Below are 25865 nucleotides of genomic sequence, written 5' to 3'. Positions count from 1 at the left end.
CCAGATGTTATAGCGTCATAGCGCGGAGAAACGTTCACTCGTTGAAGGATATCAAGTTAGTTAGGATTTCAATGGCCTGCCTGCGTTTGAATTATTATGGATAACAATATCATTATATATTGAAAAAAAAAAATAGCTATAGTGATATGAATAAAGGTTTAAATTTATTTAATTAAAATAACTTATAACTTATGATGATATACTCAAGCGAGGTGCTAATAAAGAAAATGGTACTTCCATTTTGTAAAGTGATGTAATACAAATCAAATAAATGGACATGTCATTGTGCATCTCGTGTGTTATGCCTTATCAACAGAAAATTTGTAAATGGTACTTCCATTTTGTAAAGTGATGTAATACAAATCAAATAAATGGGTATGTCATTGTGCATCTCGTGTGTTATGCCTTATCAACGAAAAATTTGTACTTACCTCGTACTGAGCAATTTTGGTGAATATCTGGCGCTGGTTATTTTTATCAGTCAGCGAGCCAGTCTGTAATTAACGAAGTGTAATTGCTTGAGTATTGATATTTATTTAGAATAAACTTACAAATTTTAATAAAAAAAAATTAATTTGCATCGGGGAAAAGGGAATATTATTTGGGTTTCACTTTGGTTACAATTTACATTTTCAACATTTTTCCTTTTTACCTTAAAACCATTTTCAATTGGTGACATTCATAAGAACATCACAAAACAAGCTTCCAAACTTCCAAAGTACACACTGTATAGCTGCTATAAGATTTTTTAAAGGTATTTTTGACACTATGTGAGTGCACTGTTTAATTTGGGTGTATACAGGCAAATCATACCCAAACCTTATAGTGTCCATTAGTATTGTGTCAACCATATCTCAAAATGGCTTATTCGAGCTTGCCCAGAAATCGAGATTTACCCGAAAGCTCGCACTCTCACTCGATGTCAATTTACACACAGTCTATCTGGGTATGTGGCTCGTCGTTTTAAATCTCAGCAAAGCAGTAGTGTATGGTTGAACAGAAACAGAATGCCTGGTTTCACGCTCAAAACCCCTGATACGAGGAACCAAATTAGATACACTCGTGGCACATGTATCATGAAATAATATATGCAAAAAGGATAGAGGCCTCGCTGCAGACCTTGGCGGATTGTAAAGTTGATCCCAGCTTTTCACCAACACGAGCAATTATTTCGCTTATGCACTCTGTAAAAGTTGGAGCTGGAGTTTGGTAAAAATTATCCAATATATTCAATGTACAAGGAAATCAACCGCGACTTTGGGTAATTTTATTTTGCTGAAAATGATGAAAATTTAACAATTGTGTTAGCTCTACAACTTACCATGGACATGGATAAAGACCGCATGGATGAGGCAATGGATTTGGAAACAGCCTTGGAGATTAAATCGTCGTAGCGAATCTTCCAAGACATCGTCAATAATTCCGCGTTCTGCCTATGTTTTCTGTAAAGGATGGGAAGATGGAATTATAACATGTCTCAACATATTGATTCGTGAAATATCTTTATGATGTTTTTTTTTTGGTGGTATAATATATTTTTAACACAAACTTCAAATATTTACAATAGTTTTAAAGTATTCAAATTTAAAAGTAGTTCAATGCGTATGAATGCCCAATGGGATGCTTAAATTTTGTGTTTATACATTTAATTACTATGATTTGTTATGTTTTATCATTTTGATTAATATTTTGTATAAGTAAATGGCCCGACGTTTCGACCTAGAAGCTTTCTAGAAGGCTGACTCATTTACTTGTATATACTTCCTCCCTCTTTCCTCCTTTTTTTATTTTATTTGTGTTTCCAATCACTGTGGTAAACAAGCCCATTCCCCCTCTCTCTCTCTACCTTGTCTCCTTTTCCCATTGTCCTCCCTGGCTTTGCACTTCTTTGCGCTTCCTGACTCTCTCCCTCCATTTCTTTATCTCCACTTGATTAGTGCTTTGTGTTTCCCCTATATACCTGTTTATGCGCACCGTGTTGTCGATAAAGGAACAATACAGAATTGGCTTTTGCTAACCAAACAGTTGCTGGCACTGTAAGCACTTTATGTAATCCACCATATACATAAACTGACAAATCTGTAGAAGCTTGAGATCGATCGGCCATCTGGGTCACGAGAAAAAAACCAATTGAAACCCGATAACACATTTTTGCATGGCATCGATGCAAACAGAAAAATAAACCGCACACTGAGCGATAAACTCCAAACACGAAATAAGATTTTATTTATTTCTCAACAAACTATGATATTTCATACAGTAATATTTCATGGGATGTTTTCTACTATCATCATCATTAGACCGGCTAAGTTTTATATAAGTTTGTGATCTTCAAGGTTTTTGTTTCGTACCAATTCTGTAATTGTTCCTTTAAGAATTTCAAAAAGACTCATACCAGGATCATTACGTTTAACTATTTCTCCTACCGGTTGTTTAATTGGTAAGCAGTTTGCAACAGATAATCTCACTGTATGTTACTTGTCAATAAAACAAAATAATAATATATGTGTATATTAATTAATGTCAAATCTTTGCATCTGTTGGACAAACAAATGAATTTAAAAAAAAAACACTCTAACTACAAACAAATTGAATACCTCAGTGGAGTGTGTGTATAATCAAAATAGAAACGTCCGAAATCCACCTTTTACCTGTAAACTACCAAAGTAGCACAGACACAAACAATCAGTGCGCACACCGTCAGGATGGACGCGATGAGCAGTACGGTATTATCATCTGTGGTTTGAGGGAGGAAGAGTGAAAGATGTCACAAAATATGGATTTACGGCAATTTGCGGACTGGTGGTTAGAACAACGTTACCTTTTATTCAAAGGGGCCGAATATCTATCGAATTATTGAAAGGGTATAGTTCTGTAAGACAACAACACCTAGAAGTCATTTTGAGGTGTGGTGGAAATAAAACTAATAGACTTTATACACCCAAATCAAACAGTGCGCTCCTATTGGGTCCACCATATCTCAAAAACGCTATCAAAAACAACAGCTATTGATCTGTTTTTATTTGAAATCTCACTATTAAGTAAAACTTTTACACAAGAAGCATAACAAAATCTCAGAAAAGTACATAATTCTGGCATGACGTAAACACTTCAAAAGTCGAAGGAAAAGCGATTTGAAGATCCTTCCAATGCACATTTCTTATTTTGATTGGCCCACCTAAACGAAGTCAAATAAGAAAGTGAAAACAACATCTGAAATGACACAAACTTATGTCATTCGTTTTACTCAAACGTGACCACAGGTTTGATGTGTTTGTTTAAGAAGACTAAGAACACTATGTCTTTGAAAGTTAAACTGTTATTTTAAAAAATTGTGTTGTACATTGAACCCTCATAAAATATAAACAAATTCATATAAAACACACCTCTCCCCCCCAAAAAAAAAAAAAAAAAAAAACAATACACAACCCCCCCCCCCAAAAAAAAAAAAAAGGAAAAAAGATAAAAGAAAAAGACAATCACAACAGCAACATATTATTCTTTGTCTGCTTAATATCATTTAATGTTTTCTCAGCAGTGATACCTTTGGGTTTGCAGATCGGGTTTTCATTGTAGAAACCACACCGAGGAGTGTCTGGGGGAACTTCACCATCCGGGAATCCATGCCACTTAATTGGTTTGTAGAACTTGAGCTCGTTTGACAGTCCATAAAAATTCACCACAGGCTACAAGGAAAAGTATTCTCTGACCGGTGAAAAACCCGGAACGACAAGGGGAAAACAAATAACAACAACAGCAGCGGCGACGACAGCAACCGCAACAAGAACAACAAAAGCAACAACTGCAGCGGCGAGGACAGCAACCTCGACAGCAACCGCGACAGCAACCGCGACCGCGACATCAACCGCGACAGCGACATTAGCAACGACAGCAACAGTGACGACGACAATAAAACGGCAGCAACCGCGACAGCGACAACGACAGCAACAGTGACGGCGACAATAACAGCGGCAGCAACAGCGAGAGCAAAAACGACAGCAACAACGACAACGGTGACGGCGACGAAGACGACGACAACAACAACCAGAACATTTCAAAACGGGTTGCGAGAAAAACAAATCTGAGGTCAATACTGACCAACGTGACGCACACTGGAGTGGACACTATTGGTAATTGTCAAATACCAGTCTTCTCACTTGGTCTATCTCAACATATGCATACAATAACAAACATGGGAAAATTTGAACTCAATTGGTCGTCAAAGTTGCGAGATAATAATGAAAGAAAAAACACCCCTGTCACACGAAGTTGTGTGCTTTCATATGCTTGATTTTGAGACCTCAAAATTCTAAATTTTGAGGTCTCGAAATCAAATTCGTGGAAAATTACTTCTTTCTCGAAAACTATGTTTCTTCAGAGAGAGCCGTTTCTCACTTTTTGTTATACTATCAACAGCTACCCATTACTCGTTACCAAGAAAGATTTTATGCTAATAATTATTTTGAGTAATTACCAATAGCATACATTGCCTTTAAAGAGTACTTTACGCCTAGTTGTATGATAAGGTTTAACACAAAACATAACATTACAAAGTATCAGATCATTACTGGATTGTAACTGCCAAATTTTATTTAATTTTAGACTGATTCAAATGTTTTAAATGCATTATAACAATCTGTTTTCTAATAGTTTCCAAGGGCACGTAAACTCTTAATGCAAGCTCTTTAATTATGGCCAACAGTAGTGGTGCCGTATTTCTTGACTTAGACCAAAACAATCAGTTGTGTTAGGAAATTACGTGAACCGATGTAACTATAGTAATGCAATTAATACTTGCGACTCCTACAAAATCAACCAAATGCTCGTCATCAATGATACACCATATACACGGAGCCCCCCCCCCCCCGTCCCCGCAACCCATAAAAGAGTTTCAGCACGGTAGCCTTTTCAGACTGACATCGTATCTTCAAGCTAAAAGTGCTTTACAATATAGGCTGGGATTTTATTTGGCCTTGACGGCGGGGTTCTTTTTGTAAGTTTCCATCAGAAAGGTTCTTACCTCGAATTTACCGTTTTCTGTGTCCGTCATATCCCATAGGGAGTACGTTGCGATTCTATCACCGCTAGATGTCATTACAATGTCTCCCGCAATACCTATAGTACAATGTTGCAATGTGAATAAAAGTTGTGTAATTTTCAATATCACAGTGGAAGATTGGTTTCAAATTGTAAATAATGAAAATATATTTAATCTGAAAATTAATCTGAATGTAATAATGAGTAGGGTAGATGGCATTCAGCTTTCGATCCAAACCGGACCTTCTTTAGAGGCGTCACTCTGAATACAATAGTGTACTTTCAATTTCCCAATATCACGAATAGAAGGAATTATTGTCAAATTGTAAAAGAAAAACAAATAGAACCTGGTATAAGCATTTTTAATGCAATTCTTTATATTTAAAGGATTCGGGTACTTTTTCAAAATGTCCACAGATTTACATTAAACTTACAGGGTTTGAAGATAATGATAGTGGAAAGCTTCCCTTCAAATTTTATTAACTGAGGTTCTGTAGTTTTTGAGAAATGAGTAAAACAAGTCACAAAATAGTGTTGGTCTTTAGGAAGACGAACATTGTTTTAGCATGAAAAATCCCATTAACCAGTTCTGATGTTATACCATAACCATAGCATAACTGGTTAAGTCTTGACATGCTAAAACTGAGACGAACATTATTTGTTTTACTCATTTCTCAAAAATTACAGCACCTCAGTAACTAAACCTTCAAGGGAAGCTTTCTACTATCATAATCTTTAAAATGTGTAAATTTAATGTAAATCTTTCCACATTGTGTTTTGTGTTAGGAAAAAGTATATAAACCCTTTAAGTAGGAAGGCAGGAAAACATAACGAGTAATATCACAATTGATAAAGAATCTAAGTAAACATCCACCAGTGATTCCCATACAATGTTTCACTCTGAGTAATGGTAGTGAACTTACCTACATCACAAAAGGTTGGTATCAGATGCATGTAACAAAATAGATTAGGGTCCATGCACATTTATTTTATATTTTGTACTATTTAAGAATGAAGGCAGGAAAACACAAAGAGTTAATGTCACAATTGAAAAAAAAGAATAAGTATAAATCCAACCATACTTAGTTGAAAAATAAATTGTAGTATAAGCATCATGCATAAATGTCATCAGACACGCCGAATTGAATAACTTTGCTCATAATGTATGGCTACATTTTAATCTCACTAATTATAATCTCACTAACTCTGTTTATATTTCTATTTGAAGGCATATTTATTAGAACCAAGGTTAAAAGTGGAGTTGTCTCTTTGTGAGTTTTTGCACCGACTTAAATTGTAAAAAATTCAAAATTTGTTTGAAAGTATAATATTGTGTTGTACGTGTTGGATTGCTGGTATGGGGCTGTCCTGTTCTCAAAGTCTTATGCTGTTAACATCAGCGTTGTAGCCAAGATCGGTACAGCCGAGACCAAGACCAAGACCAAGACCAAGACCAAGACCAAGACCAAGACCAAGACCAAGACCAAGACCAAGACCAAGACCAAGACCAAGACCAAGACCAAGACCAAGACCAAGACCAAGACCAAGACCAAGACCAAGACCAAGACCAAGACCAAGACCAAGACCAAGACCAAGACCAAGACCAAGACCAAGACCAAGACCAAGACCAAGACCAAGACCACCAAGACCAAGACCAGAGTGTCCGAGGGGAGACCTACACCACTTGTTCACATAATGTGCCACGCTATACTTGTCACCAATTAACTCCACTGATTAAAAGTCTATTAATGCATTGAACTACTTTAGATTTCTCTTTGTGCAAGAAAAGTTTAATTGACTTTGCCTTTACAAACTTTCTTCAAAGACGCAAGATCCTCTCATAATGTTTTAGTTTTTACCATAAGAAAAGCCTTTGGACGATTGAATGGGTGATTTGTTGGTTAAAGGCACTGAACCCCTTTGGTAAATTGTCAAAGACCAGTATTCTCACTTGGTGTACCCCAACATAGTATGTATAAAATAACAAACCTGTGCAAATTTGGGCTTAATTAATTGGTCATCGAATTTGCAAGAGAACAATGGATGAAGAAACACCCTGGTTGAATAACTTTGTATGCTTTAAGATGCACAATAAAAGGCATCTTTATCAAAAACTATGTTACTTCGAAGGGAGCCGTTTCTCACAATGTTTCAGTTACCAAGTAAGTTTTTATGCTAACAGTTACTTTGACTAATTGTCAATAGTGTCCAGTGTCTTTAAATAATTACGAATCTTAAAATTGGCAACGTGGACGAGTCTTACACCATCCACAAAGTACCTTCCTCGCCATTTTTCGGCTTACCTTGGAAAGTTCGGTTCCACATCTTCTGTCGTAGAGTTAGACCGTCACGAATGTCACCTCCCTCGTGTAATGTCTCGTTGATAGCAAGCGAGTACAGAATCAAGGCGTCGTGGTAACAGGTGGCGAAAAAGTTGGCCTGTATCAAAGTAAAAAATAATAATCTTAAAAAAATGTTTCCCCCGTTTTGTTAGAAACAAATTAAATGTTGTATCTATGTATGTATCGGTTTGTTCGTCTTAAGCCCGGTTCATACTTCATGCAAATGCGAATGCGAAGCGAATTTGACGTGAATTTGACGTCACAACCCTCGTTTCGCAGCGATATTCGCAAGTGGGTTGAACAGAGTTGCCCTGCTGCGAATTTTTCATTGCGAATTTGTGACGTCAACATTCGTATCGCATTCGCATTCACAGGAAGTATGAACCGGGCTTTAGTCGGTACATATTGGCATTCATTACTCGGCTGGAATAATGTGAATTGGGAAATATTTGTCGATGTTCGGTCGTTATCCCGTTAATGTTTCTGACAATTCTGTTTGTGTTGTATCATTATTTCCCAACACCTTTACTCAAAAAAAACCAAACAAATATCCCATCCTACTATAAAGAATAAAACATATTGTAATTGTTTGATTCTTGTTCACATAGCAAAGATTTGATAGAAAAACAAAAGCCTATTATCTTTTCCTTTTTTTAATAAAAGTGTTTGTTCTAGTATTCAACTTCTTTCATCCCTTTTATCTGATCTGCCAATCTTTCCGGCACTTAAATTCTCTTCTAAGAGGAGTTATCCACACTATCAAATACAAAGTTATGAGTCGATAAGTTAAGATAAAATTTGCCCTTTTACGTCACATACAGTTTTTCAGTAGTTATATTTCTCAACATTCAACATTTTGACCCTTCTCATGAACTATGCTAAACGCATTCACGCGTGCGTACATGCATGATTGGTTGGCGAATGGTAAGCAGACGCACGTACGCGTAGGCCCTCTGCGTTATGCCATCGTGAGCACACAAAAAATTGAACGATGTCCCCCTCAAAGCTCACCAGGAGTCGATCTCCTAGGAGATATTACAAACTTAAGGCTAGTCCTACGTTAGGACGATTTGAGATAAGATTAGTCCTAACTCTTTGTGAAATCCAGCCAGGCACAATTTCATAAGCTAATACGACGCCTGTAAAGTACATGTTTATATCGGCAGTAGGCACAATATTCCGCGGTAAGCAGAGCCATAAAATGAAGGTCATGTCGAGCAAAATGAGGGGACATCGTGGGCACACGTGATATTAAATTTGCATATTTTTCATGGGAACCGCTCATTAATATTAATCTAACCTCGTTCCCAGATTCAGGAGTCACATTGTAGTCTCTTAACGAGCGGTCGAGGATGTCTCTATTGAATGCATTGAACTTCGAGTCATCAGTCGGTTCAAACAGACGAATTGTCATCAGGGCTCGGTAGGCTGTCTTTAATTTATCATCGTCTCCGTCGCCCTAATGAGGTTAACAGGATGGTAAAAACAGTGTTTAGAATTCCGACACATAACTAAGCATAAGTAAAAAAAATAAAAAAATAATAATACATGTATATTCTTAAAGGGAAGATACACGTTTGGTTGTTACTCAAAAAACAAATATTAACTTAAAAACTGACTTTTGTAACGAGCATTGGAGAGCTGTTGATAATATAAAACATTGTGGGAAACAACTCCCTCTGAAGAAACGCAGTTTTTGAGAAGGAGGTAATTTTTCACTGAAATAATAAAACACTTCTAGCTAGAAGTCTTTTATTCCTATCTGAAAGCACACAAATTCGTCCAACAAGGGTGTTTTTCTTTCATCATTTTCTCGCAACTTCGATGACCGATTGAGCCCAAGTTTTCACAGGCTTGTCATTTTATGCTTATGATGGAATACACCAAGTGAGAAGACTGGTCTTTGAAAATTCCCAAACGTGTACCTTCCCTTTAAAGCCATTGAACACTTTCGGTAAACAGTATTGTCCAAAGGCCCACACTTCGTGTTTCACAACTTATATATAAAATAACAAACCTGTGAAAATTTAGGCTCAATCGGTCATCGGAGTCGGGAGAAAATAACGGGGAAAACCCACCCTTATTTCCGCACGTTTCGCCGTGTCATGACATGTGTTTAAAACAAATCCGTAATTCTCGACAACGAGAATTGATAATTGTTTTAATGTTTTATCGAAAAGTAAAGCATTTCATGGAATAATATTTAAAGAGAAGTCTTTCACCATTACCTTCTGTAAACCCTGTAAGTTATTTGTAAATATGTGAGCTCTTTTTTTTTCTGTGCCAAAAGTGTATAATGGCTTTGAACAGTTTAGATGATTGTGTGTGTTTGAATGCTACAGACAATTTGAGCAGCGGTCAAAATGATAATAATGTTCATCATTTAAACGTGTTCAAAAAGTGGGGTACAGGATTTGTTTTTAAACCCTCAACCTGTGGTTAAAAAAAAAAAAAACATTTGATTGTTTTAACATATTGTTGACCTTAAAGAAGTGTCTTAAAAACTCTGAACCTTATCGTTCCGCTTGAAACACAAGTTTCTGGGGTAGCGGTTAACATTGAAATCATACAGTTGTAGTCTGAATTTTGCCATAATCGATTGATAAGTTTTTCGCCCCCCCCCCCCCTTTTATCCATGCATTAAAGGCAGTGGACACTATTGGTAATTACTCAAAATAATTATTATCATAAAACTTTTCTTGATTACGAGTAATGGGGAGAGGTTGATAGCATAAAACATTGTGAGAAACAGCTCCCTCTGAAGTGACGTAGTTTTCGAGAAAGAAGTAATTTTCCACGAATTTGATTTCGAGACCTCAGATTTAGAATTTGAGGTCACGAAATCAAGCATCTTAAAGCACACAACTTCGTGTGACAATGGTGTTTTTTCTTTCATTAATATCTCGCAACTTTCACGACCGATTGAGCTCAAATTTTCACAGGTTTGTTATTTTATGCATATGTTGAGATACACCAACTGTGTGAAGACTAGTCTTTGACATTTACCAATAGTGTCCACTGTCTTTAAATAACAAATCTGTGCAAATTAGGACTCAGTTGATCATCGAACTTGCAAGTGAGGAATGCATGAAAAAAAAAAAACCTTGTTACACATAATCATTTTGTGTGCTTTCAGTAGCCTAATAACCTGCTTCAGGCCTGAAGTCTTTTATTATTTAAGTGAGAACAAATAACCTCTTTCTCAAAAACTACGTTACTTCAGAGGACGAGCCATTTCTCACTATGTTTTAAGCTATCAACAGCTCTCCTTTACCAAGTAAGTTTTTATGCTAACAGTTTAGTACCACTAGTGTCCAGTGTCTTTAATAAAAACGGTTTGCTCAGTGACAGCCACTGTTAATGAAAACACTGGTTTTACTAACCTGGTGCCACGCATCGTTCCCAAAGTTCAGTGTGTTATTAAACGGTTGATAGCTGAAGAACACGTAATCCCCACCTACTTGTCCGAGGTTGTAGGCGCTCAGCATGATCTTGCGAACGAGATTACCCTTGGCATTGATAACTATAACTGGCAATCAAAGAAACATTACAGAATTGGTAAGAAAGAAAAACAAACAATCGTCTGAGATCACGTTATTTACATAAAACTTACACGGCGTAATGCTGATAGTAGAAAACATCCCTTGACATATTCCTGTCTGAAATGCCATAATTTGATGAGAAGCAAATACAACTTGATTCCCGTTCGGAGTTCATCGCTAAGAAAGCGTTTTATTCATTTGTTTTTAAATCGATGTCATGCAAAATGTGTAATCCTTTGTCCACTATTTTCTCAGACCCAGATGGTCGATCGATCTCAGACTTTTACAGGTTTGTCGGTTTATTTATACGGTGTACTGCATCAAGTGCTTACACTGCCAGCAACTGTTCTGTTAGCAGTAACCGATTTTGTAATGTTCCTTTAAATGCACAAATATGGAAAGATATTGGACTCATCCTCAATCAGGTGTTTCCATTACCTTGAGAATCATCAGAGTTTTAATATTGATACCGAAATAAAGACGTAACACATTGCATTTTAAAATTGCATGCATCCTGTCGCTGACCAAAGCAGCCAAAACGCAAGGCGCGTCTTGTCACCGTTTCATGCGGTCGCGCCCTGACGTCATCCGCCACAACTTGCCGACCCTTCTAAACCCAGAACCTCCCAATCAGAATAAATAATATTGTTAATTGCTCGCATAAATTTATCTACACATTGGTGAATCGGGTTACACATAATTAAAGGCACTGGACACCTCTGGTAATTGTTAAAGACCTGCCGTCGATTAGGACGAGTCCCAACCCTGCACTGTAGCATGCAGACCTTAAGATTAATCCTAAGTTAGGACGAGTAACTCGTCCTAACTCGAGATAAGACGAGTCCTAACTCTTTGTGAAATCGACGGCAGTATTCTCACTTGGTGTACCCATTATGTCCATACAATAACAAATCTGTGAAAATTTGAACTCAATATTGGTCATCGAAGTTGCAAGAGAATAGTTATAAAAAAAAAAAAAAAAAAAAAAAAAAAAAAAAAAACGCTCTTGAATTATTGGGCCGAATAAATAAAAACTAGCAATGACTTATCAAGTTACATGTCCAGCATTAGCAAGAAGACTGAAAAGTAAAAGATCAGGCATGAACATTTTGCTCGCGGGATTACCTTTCACTTATAGACATATAAATAAAAACGACATTGTAATAACATACTGTAGCAATTACTTGTATTTTTTACAAGCTACTGTATGAAGAGCTTGAGATTTTACTCGGTATCGGGTCAGGTTTAAATGATTATTTTTCCCTTGGCCTAATGATCCAACTATTAATGTTACTTATAAATTTGTTGTGTACTTTAACTGCTCTAAAAGTACCAATCTCTGGAGCTCTTGCGTGGAGAGGCTGGCTGTTTCCTCATCGTAGCCACTGCTGCCATCAAAAACTCAAAGTGGAAACTGCCCCGCCTGCATTTCAGTTAATCGCTATTGATCTGCGAGTCCATGCCTCTATTGTTATACTCCTGAATACCCCGCTATTGTGCTTTTCACTGACCATTTACTAATCCGTTCAAGTAAATGGTGTTTTTCCAGTAAAAGGGGGACCTATAAAAACCTACTCTTTTAAAACCTTGTGATTTTTAAGGAAGGGAGCAGCTCACAGTCGATTCCTAATTTTTCATTATACGGGAACAAGGGATTAGGCTTAGTTTTTCTCTCTAGTTTTTACAAAATTTGTCATGGCCTTACTTTTCGACTTTAAAAGATTCTTTGAAAGGCTTTGAGAAAGACTCCATTAGGATTCCGAAACTTCTAATATGCCGTTGCAAATTAGTTTTTTCATTCTTAGGTAACAATGGCCGGAAAGCAGCTTATTCACTTCTGCTATAACTCGCAACTCTGAATAGAAAATGCTTTTATAGCAAGCTACGTGGTCTTTTTAGTTTTGAGACAAGGCCAAAAACATTAAAATGTACAAACGAAGGCATCGAATAATTTTTTTGTTTCATCTGGAACAAAGAGCTAAAAGAAAATAATACAGGAACATGTTGTGCATACGTGCATGACCGTCTTAAACTATTTTGTTCAAGCTATTTCTTCCTCAATTTCAATTTAGAACATGCTTAAACATTTTAAAACATAAATATTTGGAAATTGTTAATGTGAAAGAAAAAACGAGAAGCAAACTCAGAAAACAAAAGGCACTGGACACTATTAGTAACTACTCAAAATACTTGTAAGCATAAAAACTAACTATGTAAAGAGCAGTTAAAATTAAAATTGATCATACGTTTCAGCCTGTTTGACATTGTGTGGTAAACTGTTCCAAAGATGCACAGCAGCGTTCTGGAAGGAGCGAGAACCATAGACAGTATTTGTGAAACCTTGGGCTTACAAAAGATGTTTGTTCTTTGAACGTAGATTTCTAGCCGGTTGCTAATTCTGAATTAGATCCTGGAGATAAGCAGGGGCTGTATAATAAATAATAATATTGGATTCTTATGTAGCGCTCATATCCGTCATTCAGTGGCGCTCAAGCTGCTTAGACATATTGCAAGTTATGTACTGGGACTACGTTAAAGTTGCGAGATCTACTCCTTTTGTATATCACCTGTTTAAAGACAGTGGACACTATTGGTAATTACTCAAAATAATTATTAGCATAAAACTTTACTTGGTGCAGGTAATGGGGAGAGGTTGATAGTATAAAACATTGTGAGAAACGGCTCCCTCTGAAGTGCCGTAGTTTTCGAGAAAGAAGTAATTTTCCACGAATTTGATTTCGAGACCTCAGAATTAGATTGGAGGTCTCGAAATCAAGCATCTGAAAGCACACAACTTCGTGTGACAATGGTGTTTTTTCTTTTATAGTTATCTAGTAACCTTAACGACCGAAATTTTTACAGGTTTGTTATTTTATGCATATGTTGAGATACACCAAGTGAGAAGACTGGTCTTTGACAATTACCAATAGTGTCCACCGTCTTTAATGGTTTACAGTGTGCTTTGGCGCAATATACAGCCAATGTATCAAGCAGACAATGATGAATGAGTCTCTCACTTGAGATGACGGTAAAGTTTAGTTTGATATTATTGGATTTTGGACATTCACATGTTTGTACAGCGAATATCGATGTTGCTTTTTTGCGATATTGGACATTTGACATTCAAGTAGGTTTTGTAAAGTGAATGTACAAACCTATGTCCATTATCCAATATCAAACTAACTTTACTGGCACGGTTTGAGCACCACCGTTTGAATATAAGGGTAACTTCTGGTTGGTTTGAATAATTGAGTCTCCCAAATCATAGGACACCTTTGGGACACCCGTTAACAGGAAGTTTACCAATACTTGGTGATCTTCACGTATCAGTATTTCAACGATTTTGTCGATGGTGTATCCCCACGTAACACTTAGAAATGTATTGCTCTATGTTACACTGTAACCTAGAACTGGTTCTTTTCCAAACATCTTTTTAAAGGAAGGGGAAGGTCTTTTTTTGTATATATATTTTTTTTTACTCAAGTGAAGTATAATTAATCTTAGCCTGCCCCAGATTTTTAAATCTATGTCGGTCGGTCATATATGTTTTGTGTGTGATAGCATCTTTCTGTAACCCCCTGGGTATATCTAAAATAAAAAAGTGGAAGTAGTAAAATGAAGTTGAATCGAATTGAGGTCATTTAAATATGATCTTGAGCATCTCCGGAGGCCCTTATGTTACCCTTAAGTGTTGTTTCATTGTTTGATGTTGCATTTATGACTTGCTTTCAAGACGTAAAAGAGTTGTTTGAACACGGCGCCTTATACGGCAAGAGAGGCTTCATATCATGTGAGAACAGAGAGGGAGTTAGGAGGGGGTGGTTCAGAACGAGACGGGGATAAAACAAGGAAATGAAAATACAATGCAGTGTTACAAGTGATGACTTTCCTTTCTTCGATATTGCACGAACAAGTTTAAACCATTTAACGGTATAAACAGTCCCCATGTAAACAGGTTCACAAAAACACACATTCTCAAATATATGTGGAGACATCTTTTGTTTTCATTTGTCACGCTACAAATTTGTTCATATATATATTTGCACCCCCTCACCCCTCGCTTTTTTTTTTTTTTTTAGATAAAAAGTGCTATATTTTCCATAACCGCACAGTCCTATTATGTTTTTACCAGGGGAGGTACCAGGACGGACAAACGAAAGAAAACAAGTTGACCAATCATCTCTGGGTCCAGAGGTTTTTTAAACTACATGTTGTACATAAGTCAAAAAATGAAATACGGAATGTGTAGGAAATGTTGACGGCGTAATGCCCAAGAACCAACTGCCATGAACAAAGGCAGAAAGCTAAAAATTATATAACGAAATGGTTACGTAACCCGTAAACGAGTAAGAGCACGGCTGGAGGAATTTGTAATCCTACTGCACGTAAACTGCACCACAACAGTGCTTTGAAAAGGAAATGTTTCGCTCTTTTCAAAGTGAAAGTCAATAAGTCTTATGCACTCCTGTTGAGTGGAATTGGAACGAACTTCCACTCTCAATCGAGTTGAAAGTGCCCGTCTTTCATTCCAAAAGGAGTTGTCCGCCATATGGCTCTTTGCAAGAGTGGTATGGCGGACAAAACAAGTGTTTTTTCACTCTAACTTTTACAGTAAGAGAGTGCAAGCTGCTCTTTAATATGAAGTTGTTCTACTTACTCCGGCTTATTCGAGATGCTTCCTCTAAAGTAGCATTGAAATCTTCCACCTCATCGATGTAAATAACGTACGATCTAATCCCAAGCTCACGCATACCGTCTTCCACTGCTGCGGTCGGTAAGGCGTGGTATCCAGTCGAAACCCCAAGCAATACAAACGAGTCCCACCCGTAAAGAAGGAACAGCCTCCCAAGGAAATCCGCCATCGTGCTGGGTTTGAAGACCAGCTGCGTTAGCGTCGGATACCTCCCCTTGTCGTCCAACCCGTGGCTGCTTGCACTCGGCGAGAGAATTGGTATGTTCAGTGCAGCTGCTAAGTCCCCCACGCTCTCCATATCGCTACTGCAAGCGGGACCGAGGAGAGCTGCAATCTCGTCATCGAAGTAGAAATGAGCGGCCACTCCCAAGCTAACTTCAACCGGCTCGGAGCAGCCCGTGGGCGAGAACTGCAGCTCGATGGAGAAGTTTGCGTAGTCCCCGCTCTGGACACGGCTTGAGATGGTCTCTTGAGCAACCTCGAGTGCCGGGTAAAGACGCGCTTGACCGAGGATATGTGTCCTTTTGGGGAACAGGAGCACACCAACTCGTATTTTCGTTGATGTAATTACAGAGAACATCAGGCATGCCAAAAACAGACTTTGGAAAATTTGTTTCATATTTTACTACTTTTGCGAGTGGTACTTTCTCCCCAGATCGGAAGGAGCATTACTGAAATGTTTTATCAACCAGCCAAACATTTTATACTATACATCATTTTACAGTTGATGCTCTGATTGTTGACGAGCGCCCTCATTTTATGGTTGGCTATCAAAACACGAGACATGGTTTTTGTAAGTTCAAGTTTATCAATATTGGTAGATTCCCTCAATAGTATATCAACCCCAAAGGTATTTAAAAACAAACATAATTGAAGAACCGACAAATGAAACGTGAAACCATGTGCTTGGGTGATGACAAGAGATAACTATATCAGGGCATATTTTTTAAAGAGAAAATGATATTGCATGATATTTCTATAGCCAAATTAAAAAAAAAAAAAAAAAAAATGACGTAGGATTCACTTTACGTTCGTATTCACACAAGATGTTGGATTTCAATTGGTATTTTGTTGATAGTGAGTGAAAAATTGTTGTAATTCAGCCTTTGTGCTGCGAGGACAGTTTCTGTTTTAATGAACCTTTTAATCTATATCTATCTATTCAATTAGTGAGTGTGTTCTACTCGGTAAAAACAAGATTAGAACTGCCATTTGCAATCAATGTGATATTTTAGTTATGTTTTATTACAGGCATAACGGTGATTTCAAGTCGGTGTATTTTGTGAAATTAATTAATACTTGGTGCAGTATAAACTTTGGTATAACTTTACCTGGCTATATTCAACTAATCATTGTGTTAATCATTAAACGTATATATCAACAAATCTTCAGAATTTCCTCTGACTTTAAGTATCAAGTGAAAATATGTCTTTCTAACAGTCATTGTAGGTTGTGAAGTTTTACAAAGAACAAAATGAGGTTGAGTTTCGATTACACCATTTAAAAATAACTAATTTATAGCATTATTGTACCTTTATAAATATTGAAATACACACAGTATGCATATTTAACATCATGAGTGTGCGCAGACATTAGACAATAAAAACAAATTCAAGATGTACGCAGAACAAAAAAAACCAAAACACGTTAAACCCCTTTTCAAAGGATATTTTTGTGCTCTTTGAAGGTGACGATTTTCAAGAAACCATTGAACGATTTTAATCTGGAATTGAACTTTTTTTTAACTTGATACACAAACATTATACCTGCCATATAAAATACGGTGCAAAATATGCAAGCTAAATGTGCAATCTAACTTGGCTTAACAACACTTTTATTTTGGTTCACCATAATGTGCCCCAAAATAATGACCAACATACAGAAACGCATTATACGCGTTCCCTATAGACGATGTGACCTCTGACGTCACTCGAAAACCATAACATGATTCGCGCGCATACCGCCAGGCGAAACCTTTGTGTTTTGGCAGCCAGTTAGAAAGTGTATGCAGTCTTACCATGACTATACGCGTCTTTTTGCCAGCGAAACATGACATATCCAGTGTTTTGTCAAAAGAGGGCGGTTTGAATGTAAACATAGGTCACATCGTCTAAAGAAAACATGAAATTGTAATTTTAAGGTTGTGAACAAAAGAGGGTGTTTCCTTTCAAAGATGATTTTGTGGCGAATTTTCATTCGCGCAGAATTAGGCAGCAAACATACAAGACATCACTATCTCGTAACCTGGAAACATAGTTGGCCCTGACCCATGTTTGGGTCACTTTGAACCGGATTCTGTGTCACTTTGACCCGGATTCTGTGTCACTTTGACCCGGATTTTGTGTCACTTTGAACCAGATTATGTGTCCCTTTGACCTGGATTCTGTGTCACTTTGACTCGGATTATGTGTCACTTTGACCCTGATTTTGTGTTACTTTGACCCGGATTCTGTGTCACTTAGACCCGGATTCTGTGTCACTTTGATCCGGATTCTGTGTCACTTTGACCCGGATTCTGTGTCACTTTGACCCGGATTCTGTGTCACTTTGACCCAGATTCTGTGTCACTTTGACCCGGATTCTGTGTCACTTTGACCCGGATTCTGTGTCACTTTGACCCAGATTATGTTTTCACTTTGACCCGGATTCTGTGTCAATGTACAATTGTACACTGTACAATTGTATATGTTTCACGTGACAATATAACAATAATTAATTTATATAGATTTTCTAGGTCAACTTCGGCAAATGAGCAGCCAATTTAATCACCATTCTATTTCGCGAGAAATCGAATGCTACACTAAAAAGGGTCATTCGTTTTCGTTTTATGATTAGTCAAATGTAATGTTGCGTCATTCGATTTAACAAAATAATCCTTCAATTTAACAATTCATCAAAGCAGCTTTCAAATTCGCAGACGCTTCTTCGGGCGTATTTGTCACGAAAAAAGAATGACGATACGCTAAATTGAACAGAGTGCACAAGGTATTTGACTCGACTCAATCGAAATTGAATGGCCGAATTCTAAAAAAGAAACGCAGTAACAACTGGAGAGGCAAAACAGCTTGAATTCGAACGCATGGAAATGAAATTGGCTGCTCGTGCACCGAATTTGACCGAGAAAACCTATAGTTAATTAAAATAACAAAGGATCCGAGTTGAAATTCCAACAATGAACCAGTTTTTGGATCAGTCTGACAAAAATAAATAAAATAAAGATTTTAGAGTGATTAGGCCTAGGTACTTGGATTTGGTTTGTTGATAAACATACAAACCCCCAAAAGGTGCTCCAAGGTTAAAATTGATCTCAGATTGTTCCTCTTGACCTGCATGAACTAAGGTTGAGATTGTTGTCCGATCAGCCAGAATGTCCTCTGTTTACCTTTACCCTGTACGGTTAACGAAATAAGATTTGGATTATGAAATTTCGTTTGATCAGAAACAAAACCCAATGTTTAAAGGCAGTGGACACTATTGGTAATTACTCAAAATAATTATCAGCATAAAATCTCACTTGGTAGTGAGTAATGGGGAGAGGTTGATATTATAAAACAATGTGATAAACGGCTCCCTCTGAAGTGACGTAGTTTTCGAGAAAGAAGTAATTTTCCACGAATTTTATTTCGAGACCTCAAGTTTAGAATTTGAGGTCTCGAAATCAAGCATCTGAAAGCACACAACTTCATTTGACAAGGGTGTTTTTTTATTTCACTCATATGTCGCAACTTCGACGACCAATTGAGCTCAAATTTTCACAGGTTTGTTATTTTATGCATATGTTTAGATACACCAAGTGGGAAGACTGGTCTTTGACAATTACCAATAGTGTCCACTGTCTTTAAATTGTCATCACCGTCAGTAACGCACTTTACCTTGAGCGTAAAATAATTATGTTCAATATCACATTGATTAAGAACAGTTGTGCATTTGTACGTTGTCTGGAATAAATTTGAGTAATCAAAACAGAATTATGCGAGATTTTAGTTCTAATTTTTTTTTTTTTTAAGAAAAAGAAAAACCAAATGTTTCGTGATTCAAGACAATTGCCATGACTTTGTGAAAATCAACACAACAACGGGGCTCAATTTCATAATTCCTTTAAGCGGAACAAATTACTTAAAGGAACACGTTGCCTTGGATCGGATGAGTTGGTCTATAAAAAGTGTTTGAAACCGTTTGTTATAAAATGCATATGGTTAGAAAGATGTTTTACAAGTACAATATAATGATCCACACAAGTATCACTAAAAAATGCACGGTTTCCTTTTACGTTGCGAATTAACACGGTCGGCCATTTTTTTGAGTCAAAAATTTGACTCCAATAAATTACCGACCATGTTAGTCGACGAGGTAAAAAGAAAACTACGCAATTTCGAGGCACATTTGTGTAGATCACCAATTCTACTTTTACATCTTTTAACATCTTTCTAATTGTATAAATTTCATAACGAACCGTTTCAAGCGCTTTTTATAGACCAACTCGTCCGATCAGAGGCAATGTATTCCTTTGAATTCACTCTTAAAAAGAAGTGTAAAAACTTGCTGAGTAAATGTGCTGGGTACGAAAGTTGAGTACCCTCTTACGCAATGTTGGGCAACGAGGCGATTTGGCTAGTGCCCTCGAGAAGGTAACTTGTACCTTTTTAAGTTGCATAACAAAATTAGCCAGTGAAAGCAACTTATGTGTACAAAAACACATTTTCCTCGTCACAGGGTCAAGTTTACCTTGCGACGTACTAAAAAAATGCTCTTTTTGTGGTAAAATGTTGCACGTAATTGGGTAAACTGCTCCTCGTGGAAACCATTTTACCCATAATGCAAAGTGCACATTACACACACACGGACGTATCGTACAAGTCGCATGGCACAAGTCATAATCAAAGATGGATGGGGTGGACGTAATTCTGATGTTGCAGGTCGTTGATGTCTGATGTTCATTTAACCACGGTTGTCAGAGAGAATTTTGGCTTTATGGTAGTTAGTCTGTTTGAGGAACAACAGTATGTTGACAAGAGAAATACATCACCAGGAAAGACGCGGATAGTAGCTTCAACAATTTCGTCAATAACAGGTCTGGCAAAACCAACCGGCTCTTTTCAGAGCCAACACCGCTTCTAAAAAGAGATTGTTACATGTAGTCTGCTCGCAAGACTTTTGTGTTCGTGTTTCACCCCCTGAATGTACACAAACTCTCCGGTCGTTTTATGCAAGGTGATTATTAGGTTGTGATCACCATAGATTAATCGGAAATTATACTGTCCAGTCCAACTCAATGTATATGGCCTTTTTTAAAAATGTTTTATTAGTCTCCGTGTATGCTGCAAAAATGCATTACTTCTTTTTTACTTAACACTAGGGGTTATGGTGCTCAACTACTGAGTAAATGGGTAGTCGATTGTTGGGTACATTTTGACACAACAAAGTTGGGTAAGAAATTTGACGCATAGTTGGGTAGCCGTTTTACACAGAAATTGAGTAAATTACGACGCAACCCCTGTTGCGTAGCGTTTTACCCTCCAAACGACCATGTTCCCTTTGAACACCACAAAGAGTACAATTTTACGCAACATTGGGTATTTTTTTCTTAGAGTGAAGCCATTGGACACTTTCGGTAAATAGTGTTGTCCAAGGCCCACACTTCGTGTACCACAACTATATACAATAACAAACCTGTGAAAAATTTGGCTAAATCGGTCATCGGAGTCGGGAGAAAATAACGGGGAAATCCACCCTTTGTTTCCACACGTTTCGCTGTGTCATGACATGTGTTTAAAATAAATCCGTAATTCTCGCTTCCTAGAATTGATATTGTTTTAATGTTTTCTCCATTAAATCAAACCCTGGTCTGCTATTATCATTCAATCAGCCCATAACAAATTGTCAAATGAATGGATGTATCAATAAATCATTTAGTAAACAACTTGTATAAGTTGATTTGTGTACCTTCATTTCAATTTCTCCTCGATCCTTAATGATAAACTCGTCAAACTCTTGCAGGATATGTCGGGTCGTATCGCTGATGTGTATCTTGAGTGCTTAAGAATGAAAACACGTCAAAGTGGAGAGTGGGTGTTAAAAATGGTGTTGGACTAGTAGATCGTATCTAAGCAGGCCCGGACATCACTTCATCGACAAGTGTCAAATTAAAGATCAAGTAACGGTTTGCTTACAATTAAAACTAGATATAGGCCTGTGATACACAACAACAGTGAAGTGGCATTTTGTAAAGCTGAGCGTTTCAGAGAACCAGATTCAGGCTCTGTTTTTATGATGAGCAGAGTGCAAGGTTAAAGACACTGGGCACTATTGGTAATTGTCAAAGACCAGTCTTCTCACTTGCTGTATCTCATCATATGCATGAAATAATAAACCTTTGTAAATTTGAGCTCAATCGGTCATCGAAGTTGCGAGATAACAATGAAAGAAAAAACACCCTTGTCACACGAAGCTGTGTGCTTTCAGATGCTTGATTTGGATACCTCAAATTCTAAATCTGAGGTCTCGAAATCAAATTCGTGGAAAATAACTTCTTTCTCGCAAACTACGTTTCTTCAGAGGGAGCCGTTTCTCACAATGTTTTACAATATCAACCTCTCCCCATTACTCGTTACCAAGTAAGGTTTTATGCTAATCATTATTTTGAGTAATACCCAATAGTGTCCACTGTACAAGGTCCTTGTTTTCCTCAGAATAGCTAGCAAGCTACACTAATGTAGTTCACAGTGATGCATCATTGGTTTCATTACCATAAAGAAGGGAATCAAAGGCCTGGTTCTTGATAATTTTACTGAGACGAAGTCGAGGTAAATTATCAAGAACCAGGCGTCGGCGGGTTTAAACCACTATAGTTGAAAACCGATCCAACACACTTTGATTCCCATTCATAAATACCTTTTCGGTCAAAAACATCATCACTTTTTGGTCAAAAAGTAAAATAAATACAAAAATATAATTGATCAATGATTTATTTCAACACAACACCCCTCCAGCTATGAAATGGTAAAGCCCTCCGCCGCCCTCGGGTAAACAACTCTTTATAAGGGAATGCTGTGCGCGTCGCGCGTATCGCGTGATGTGGCGCAACTGTTTCAGCCGTTGCTCTCGACCAATAGGAATGAAGAAACTGTCTTATAAGAACAGTTGCAAGCTCGCGTGTCACGCCCATGTTTCAACACTTTTTACTGGTCATAAACAAATGTTTATACACACCCACGTGACGCGCTCTCCACCAATAGGAATAGCGAAACTGTCTCAGGTATTTATGAGAATATAATAGCACATGCAATGGGTAGACGGCTTTAGCTTTCGATCCAATTCAGACATTCTTCATGAGGCATACACAAAATCAAACAAAAACATATCCATTTACAGAAAAAATGAGAAGCGAAGGATAAAGGGAAGGTATTCAGAAAGGCGGGGAAATTAAAGCCAATCAAAATTACAAATCAGAACCAATGGTATATGATTATATATAATTAGAACGAAAGAGAGAACAACACCAGTGCAAGTCATCTATATGCAATCGAAATGACAATTATGACCCCATTGTTTGTATCACCAAAGGCACTTTATCCAACAAGAGTTTTACCTTCTCCGTTTGATTCCATTCTGGACGCTGTGTTGACTGTGTCACCAAACAGACAGTATCTGGGCATCTTCAGACCAACCACTCCAGACACGCATGGACCTATGACGAGGCAGAATAAATGCAATTTAGCATGACTTTACACACTTACAACACTTTATTGTGACATGTAAACGATGAAACATAATCATATAGATAAAACTAGCGTTTAAGAATGCATGGAACTTCTAAAAGGCAAGCTGGGTAAGGTCATTGTGGATTGTATCATGCCAGCGAAGGGAAACACAACGTGGATATGTTACATAGTTTGCCCAAGAAGAGGTACCTCAATTACCGATTGGAAACAAAACAAATTATTACACAATATTATATACAAACGTGTAACACCCCCTGCTTCTATGATATGCATGACAATAATTGCAACCCTGTTGATAACATAAAAAAAAAAAAAAAAACAATTACCCGAGTGTACTCCAGCCCGCAATTGAAGCTTCCACTCTGGTTTGTGCCTCACTTTAAAGGTTCCCACTGCCCCAAGCAATGACAGCGCCATGTCGGCGATTTCTCGCGCATGGGCAGAGCCGTTGCGGATGGGCAGGCCCGACACCACCATGTAGGCGTCTCCAATCGTCTCAACCTTCAATAGAAAAATCAATTTTAAAGGCAGTGTACACTATTGGTAATCGTATCTCAACATGATGCATAAAATAACAAACCTGTGGAAATTTGAGCTCAATCGGTCATCGAACTTGCAAGATAATAGTGAAAGAAAAGAAAACACCCTTGTCACACGAAGTTGTGTGCATATAGATGGTTGATTTCGAGACCTCAAGTTCTAAATCCGAGGTCTCGAAACCAAATTCGTGGAAAGTTACATCTTTCTCGAAAACTATGGCACTTCAGAGGGAGCCGTTTCTCACGATGTTTTATACCATCAACCTCTCCCCATTACTCGTCACCAAGAAAGGTTTTATGCTATACTATTTTGAGTAATTACGAATAGTGTCCACTGCCTTTATTAATTTAATTTATTTGTTGTTGTTATGTATTGGTTGTTGTATTGAATGATCAATAGCAAGAAGGACATATTTTTTTTAAATGGGACACAATGCAACATCGATAACAATATACTACAAATGTTACTTGAAGATTTGAAACATTCAAATGAGAAGATATTTGAACATAAGTAAACTGTTTTCATGTAACACACAAAATGATATCAAATAATAATAATAATAATTAACCATTCCGCAACACAATTCATTTTGGTTTGTACCCATATACACAGATTTGTGATAGCACTGTATACTCAGTATTTTCCCGAGTCATGTGAAAAGAAAATCACAGGCATGTTACTCGGGTGGGATTCGAACCCAGGACCTTTGGAATTCTAGAGCAGTGTCATACCAACAAAACCACCGAGATTGCCCGGTGGCTAGAGGCAGTTTGAATTATATGTTTTAGCAGCGGGTACTGCAAACAATTTAACATCTATTAAAACATAAGTATTGCTCCAAAACACATTCTGCAAGTTCCAATACTGTTCACCCCATTCCAGACAATAGTATATCATTGGTGCAAGACTTACCTTATATACGTCGAAGTTGCCAATAATCCCATCGAAACAGGTATACAGATCGTTTAACAGAGCAACAACCTTCAGAGAGATATTTTAAAAAATAAAATCAATGGATCAAAATCGAGATAAAAATGTCATTGACACACAATAAATACAGTTGCTGACTGTACACTTTTGTATGAGTAAGCTGCATTGAGTATCTTCTCTGGGTGCGTTCGTAAAGCTTCCCTGTGTCGTCCCGCAGTGCTTACTTGGGTGAGCCCCTGATGAAAAGAGCTAATCGAACGATCACACTCGCCCTCTCGTGCTGACGGCGTGCATCTCAGGTCACCCCAAGTGACCCACTTCACAAGCAGGGCACTGGGGCTGACCCAGTGAGCCCCGTTAAAGCTATTCGAACGTACCGGGCAGACCGGGGTCGACCCATGGAAGCTAAACGAACGCACCCAATAGTAACCATTGATTACTTCCAATACTGCTACCGGAGATACCAAAGAACAATGATTTGACCCACCTGCATAGGGGTACTGTCTGATGAAAGCTCAGTGAATCCCACGATGTCACTGAAGAAAATCGTCACATTGTCATAAGACTCTGGGTGAACAGTGGATCCCATTTTAAGCTGATCGGCCACAGACCTATTATTCATAATAATCTTAAATCAATGAGTTTTATTTCCTATTCAAATCAGTTTAGACTGTATTTTGTTCATCAATTCTGTTTACCAAAGTTTGTCCATAGACATAAATGAATTTAAAAAAGTGTTATGTTAACATAATCATGAGCTTATTGATGTATCTTACTTCGGCAAGACTTCATAGAGGAGCGTCTCAGATCTCTTCTTCTCTTCCAAGAAGGCAGAGGTTCTCTCCTCCACAAGACCTTCCAAGTTACTGGCGTAGAACTCCATACGAGATAGTAGGTTGTCCATGATACCTCCAGATACATTCCTACGAAAGGAAGTCAAGAAAAATAACTTCGAATGCCAGTAGAACAACAAATCCAAATTGTACATTTTTGGAACTGTACTAAACAGCGGTGGAAAACACATTATGAAAATCAAAACTGTGCGCTTTTTGTATTTTCT

General features: G+C 37.6%; 2 protein-coding genes across 2 annotated transcripts in view; both read right to left on the bottom strand.

The window, feature by feature from the left end:
• LOC117288358 (atrial natriuretic peptide receptor 1-like) overlaps window positions 1-16390 on the bottom strand; it is a 30919-nt gene extending 14529 nt beyond the window's left edge. The window contains exons 1-9 of the mRNA XM_033769189.1: window positions 15579-16390; window positions 10763-10908; window positions 8680-8838; window positions 7341-7476; window positions 5021-5115; window positions 3545-3686; window positions 2652-2736; window positions 1322-1442; window positions 432-494 (exon numbers count right to left, since the gene is read on the bottom strand). Of these exons, the coding sequence (XP_033625080.1) occupies window positions 432-494; window positions 1322-1442; window positions 2652-2736; window positions 3545-3686; window positions 5021-5115; window positions 7341-7476; window positions 8680-8838; window positions 10763-10908; window positions 15579-16233 (1602 nt within the window). The 5' untranslated portion in view covers window positions 16234-16390. The remainder of the gene's footprint in view (window positions 1-431; window positions 495-1321; window positions 1443-2651; window positions 2737-3544; window positions 3687-5020; window positions 5116-7340; window positions 7477-8679; window positions 8839-10762; window positions 10909-15578) is intronic.
• Window positions 16391-18706: 2316 nt separating this feature from the next.
• LOC117287902 (atrial natriuretic peptide receptor 1-like) overlaps window positions 18707-25865 on the bottom strand; it is a 33037-nt gene continuing 25878 nt past the window's right edge. Inside the window, exons 16-22 of the mRNA XM_033768514.1 lie at window positions 25582-25728; window positions 25293-25416; window positions 24788-24856; window positions 23662-23836; window positions 23203-23301; window positions 21558-21649; window positions 18707-19003 (exon numbers count right to left, since the gene is read on the bottom strand). Coding sequence (XP_033624405.1) covers window positions 18950-19003; window positions 21558-21649; window positions 23203-23301; window positions 23662-23836; window positions 24788-24856; window positions 25293-25416; window positions 25582-25728 — 760 coding nt within the window. The 3' untranslated portion in view covers window positions 18707-18949. The remainder of the gene's footprint in view (window positions 19004-21557; window positions 21650-23202; window positions 23302-23661; window positions 23837-24787; window positions 24857-25292; window positions 25417-25581; window positions 25729-25865) is intronic.

The sequence above is a fragment of the Asterias rubens genome, chromosome 3 (assembly GCF_902459465.1).
Source record: "Asterias rubens chromosome 3, eAstRub1.3, whole genome shotgun sequence".
Lineage (NCBI taxonomy): Eukaryota > Metazoa > Echinodermata > Asteroidea > Forcipulatida > Asteriidae > Asterias > Asterias rubens.
Note: the sequence above shows the minus strand (reverse complement) of the source record. Positions and strands in the feature narration are given on the sequence as shown.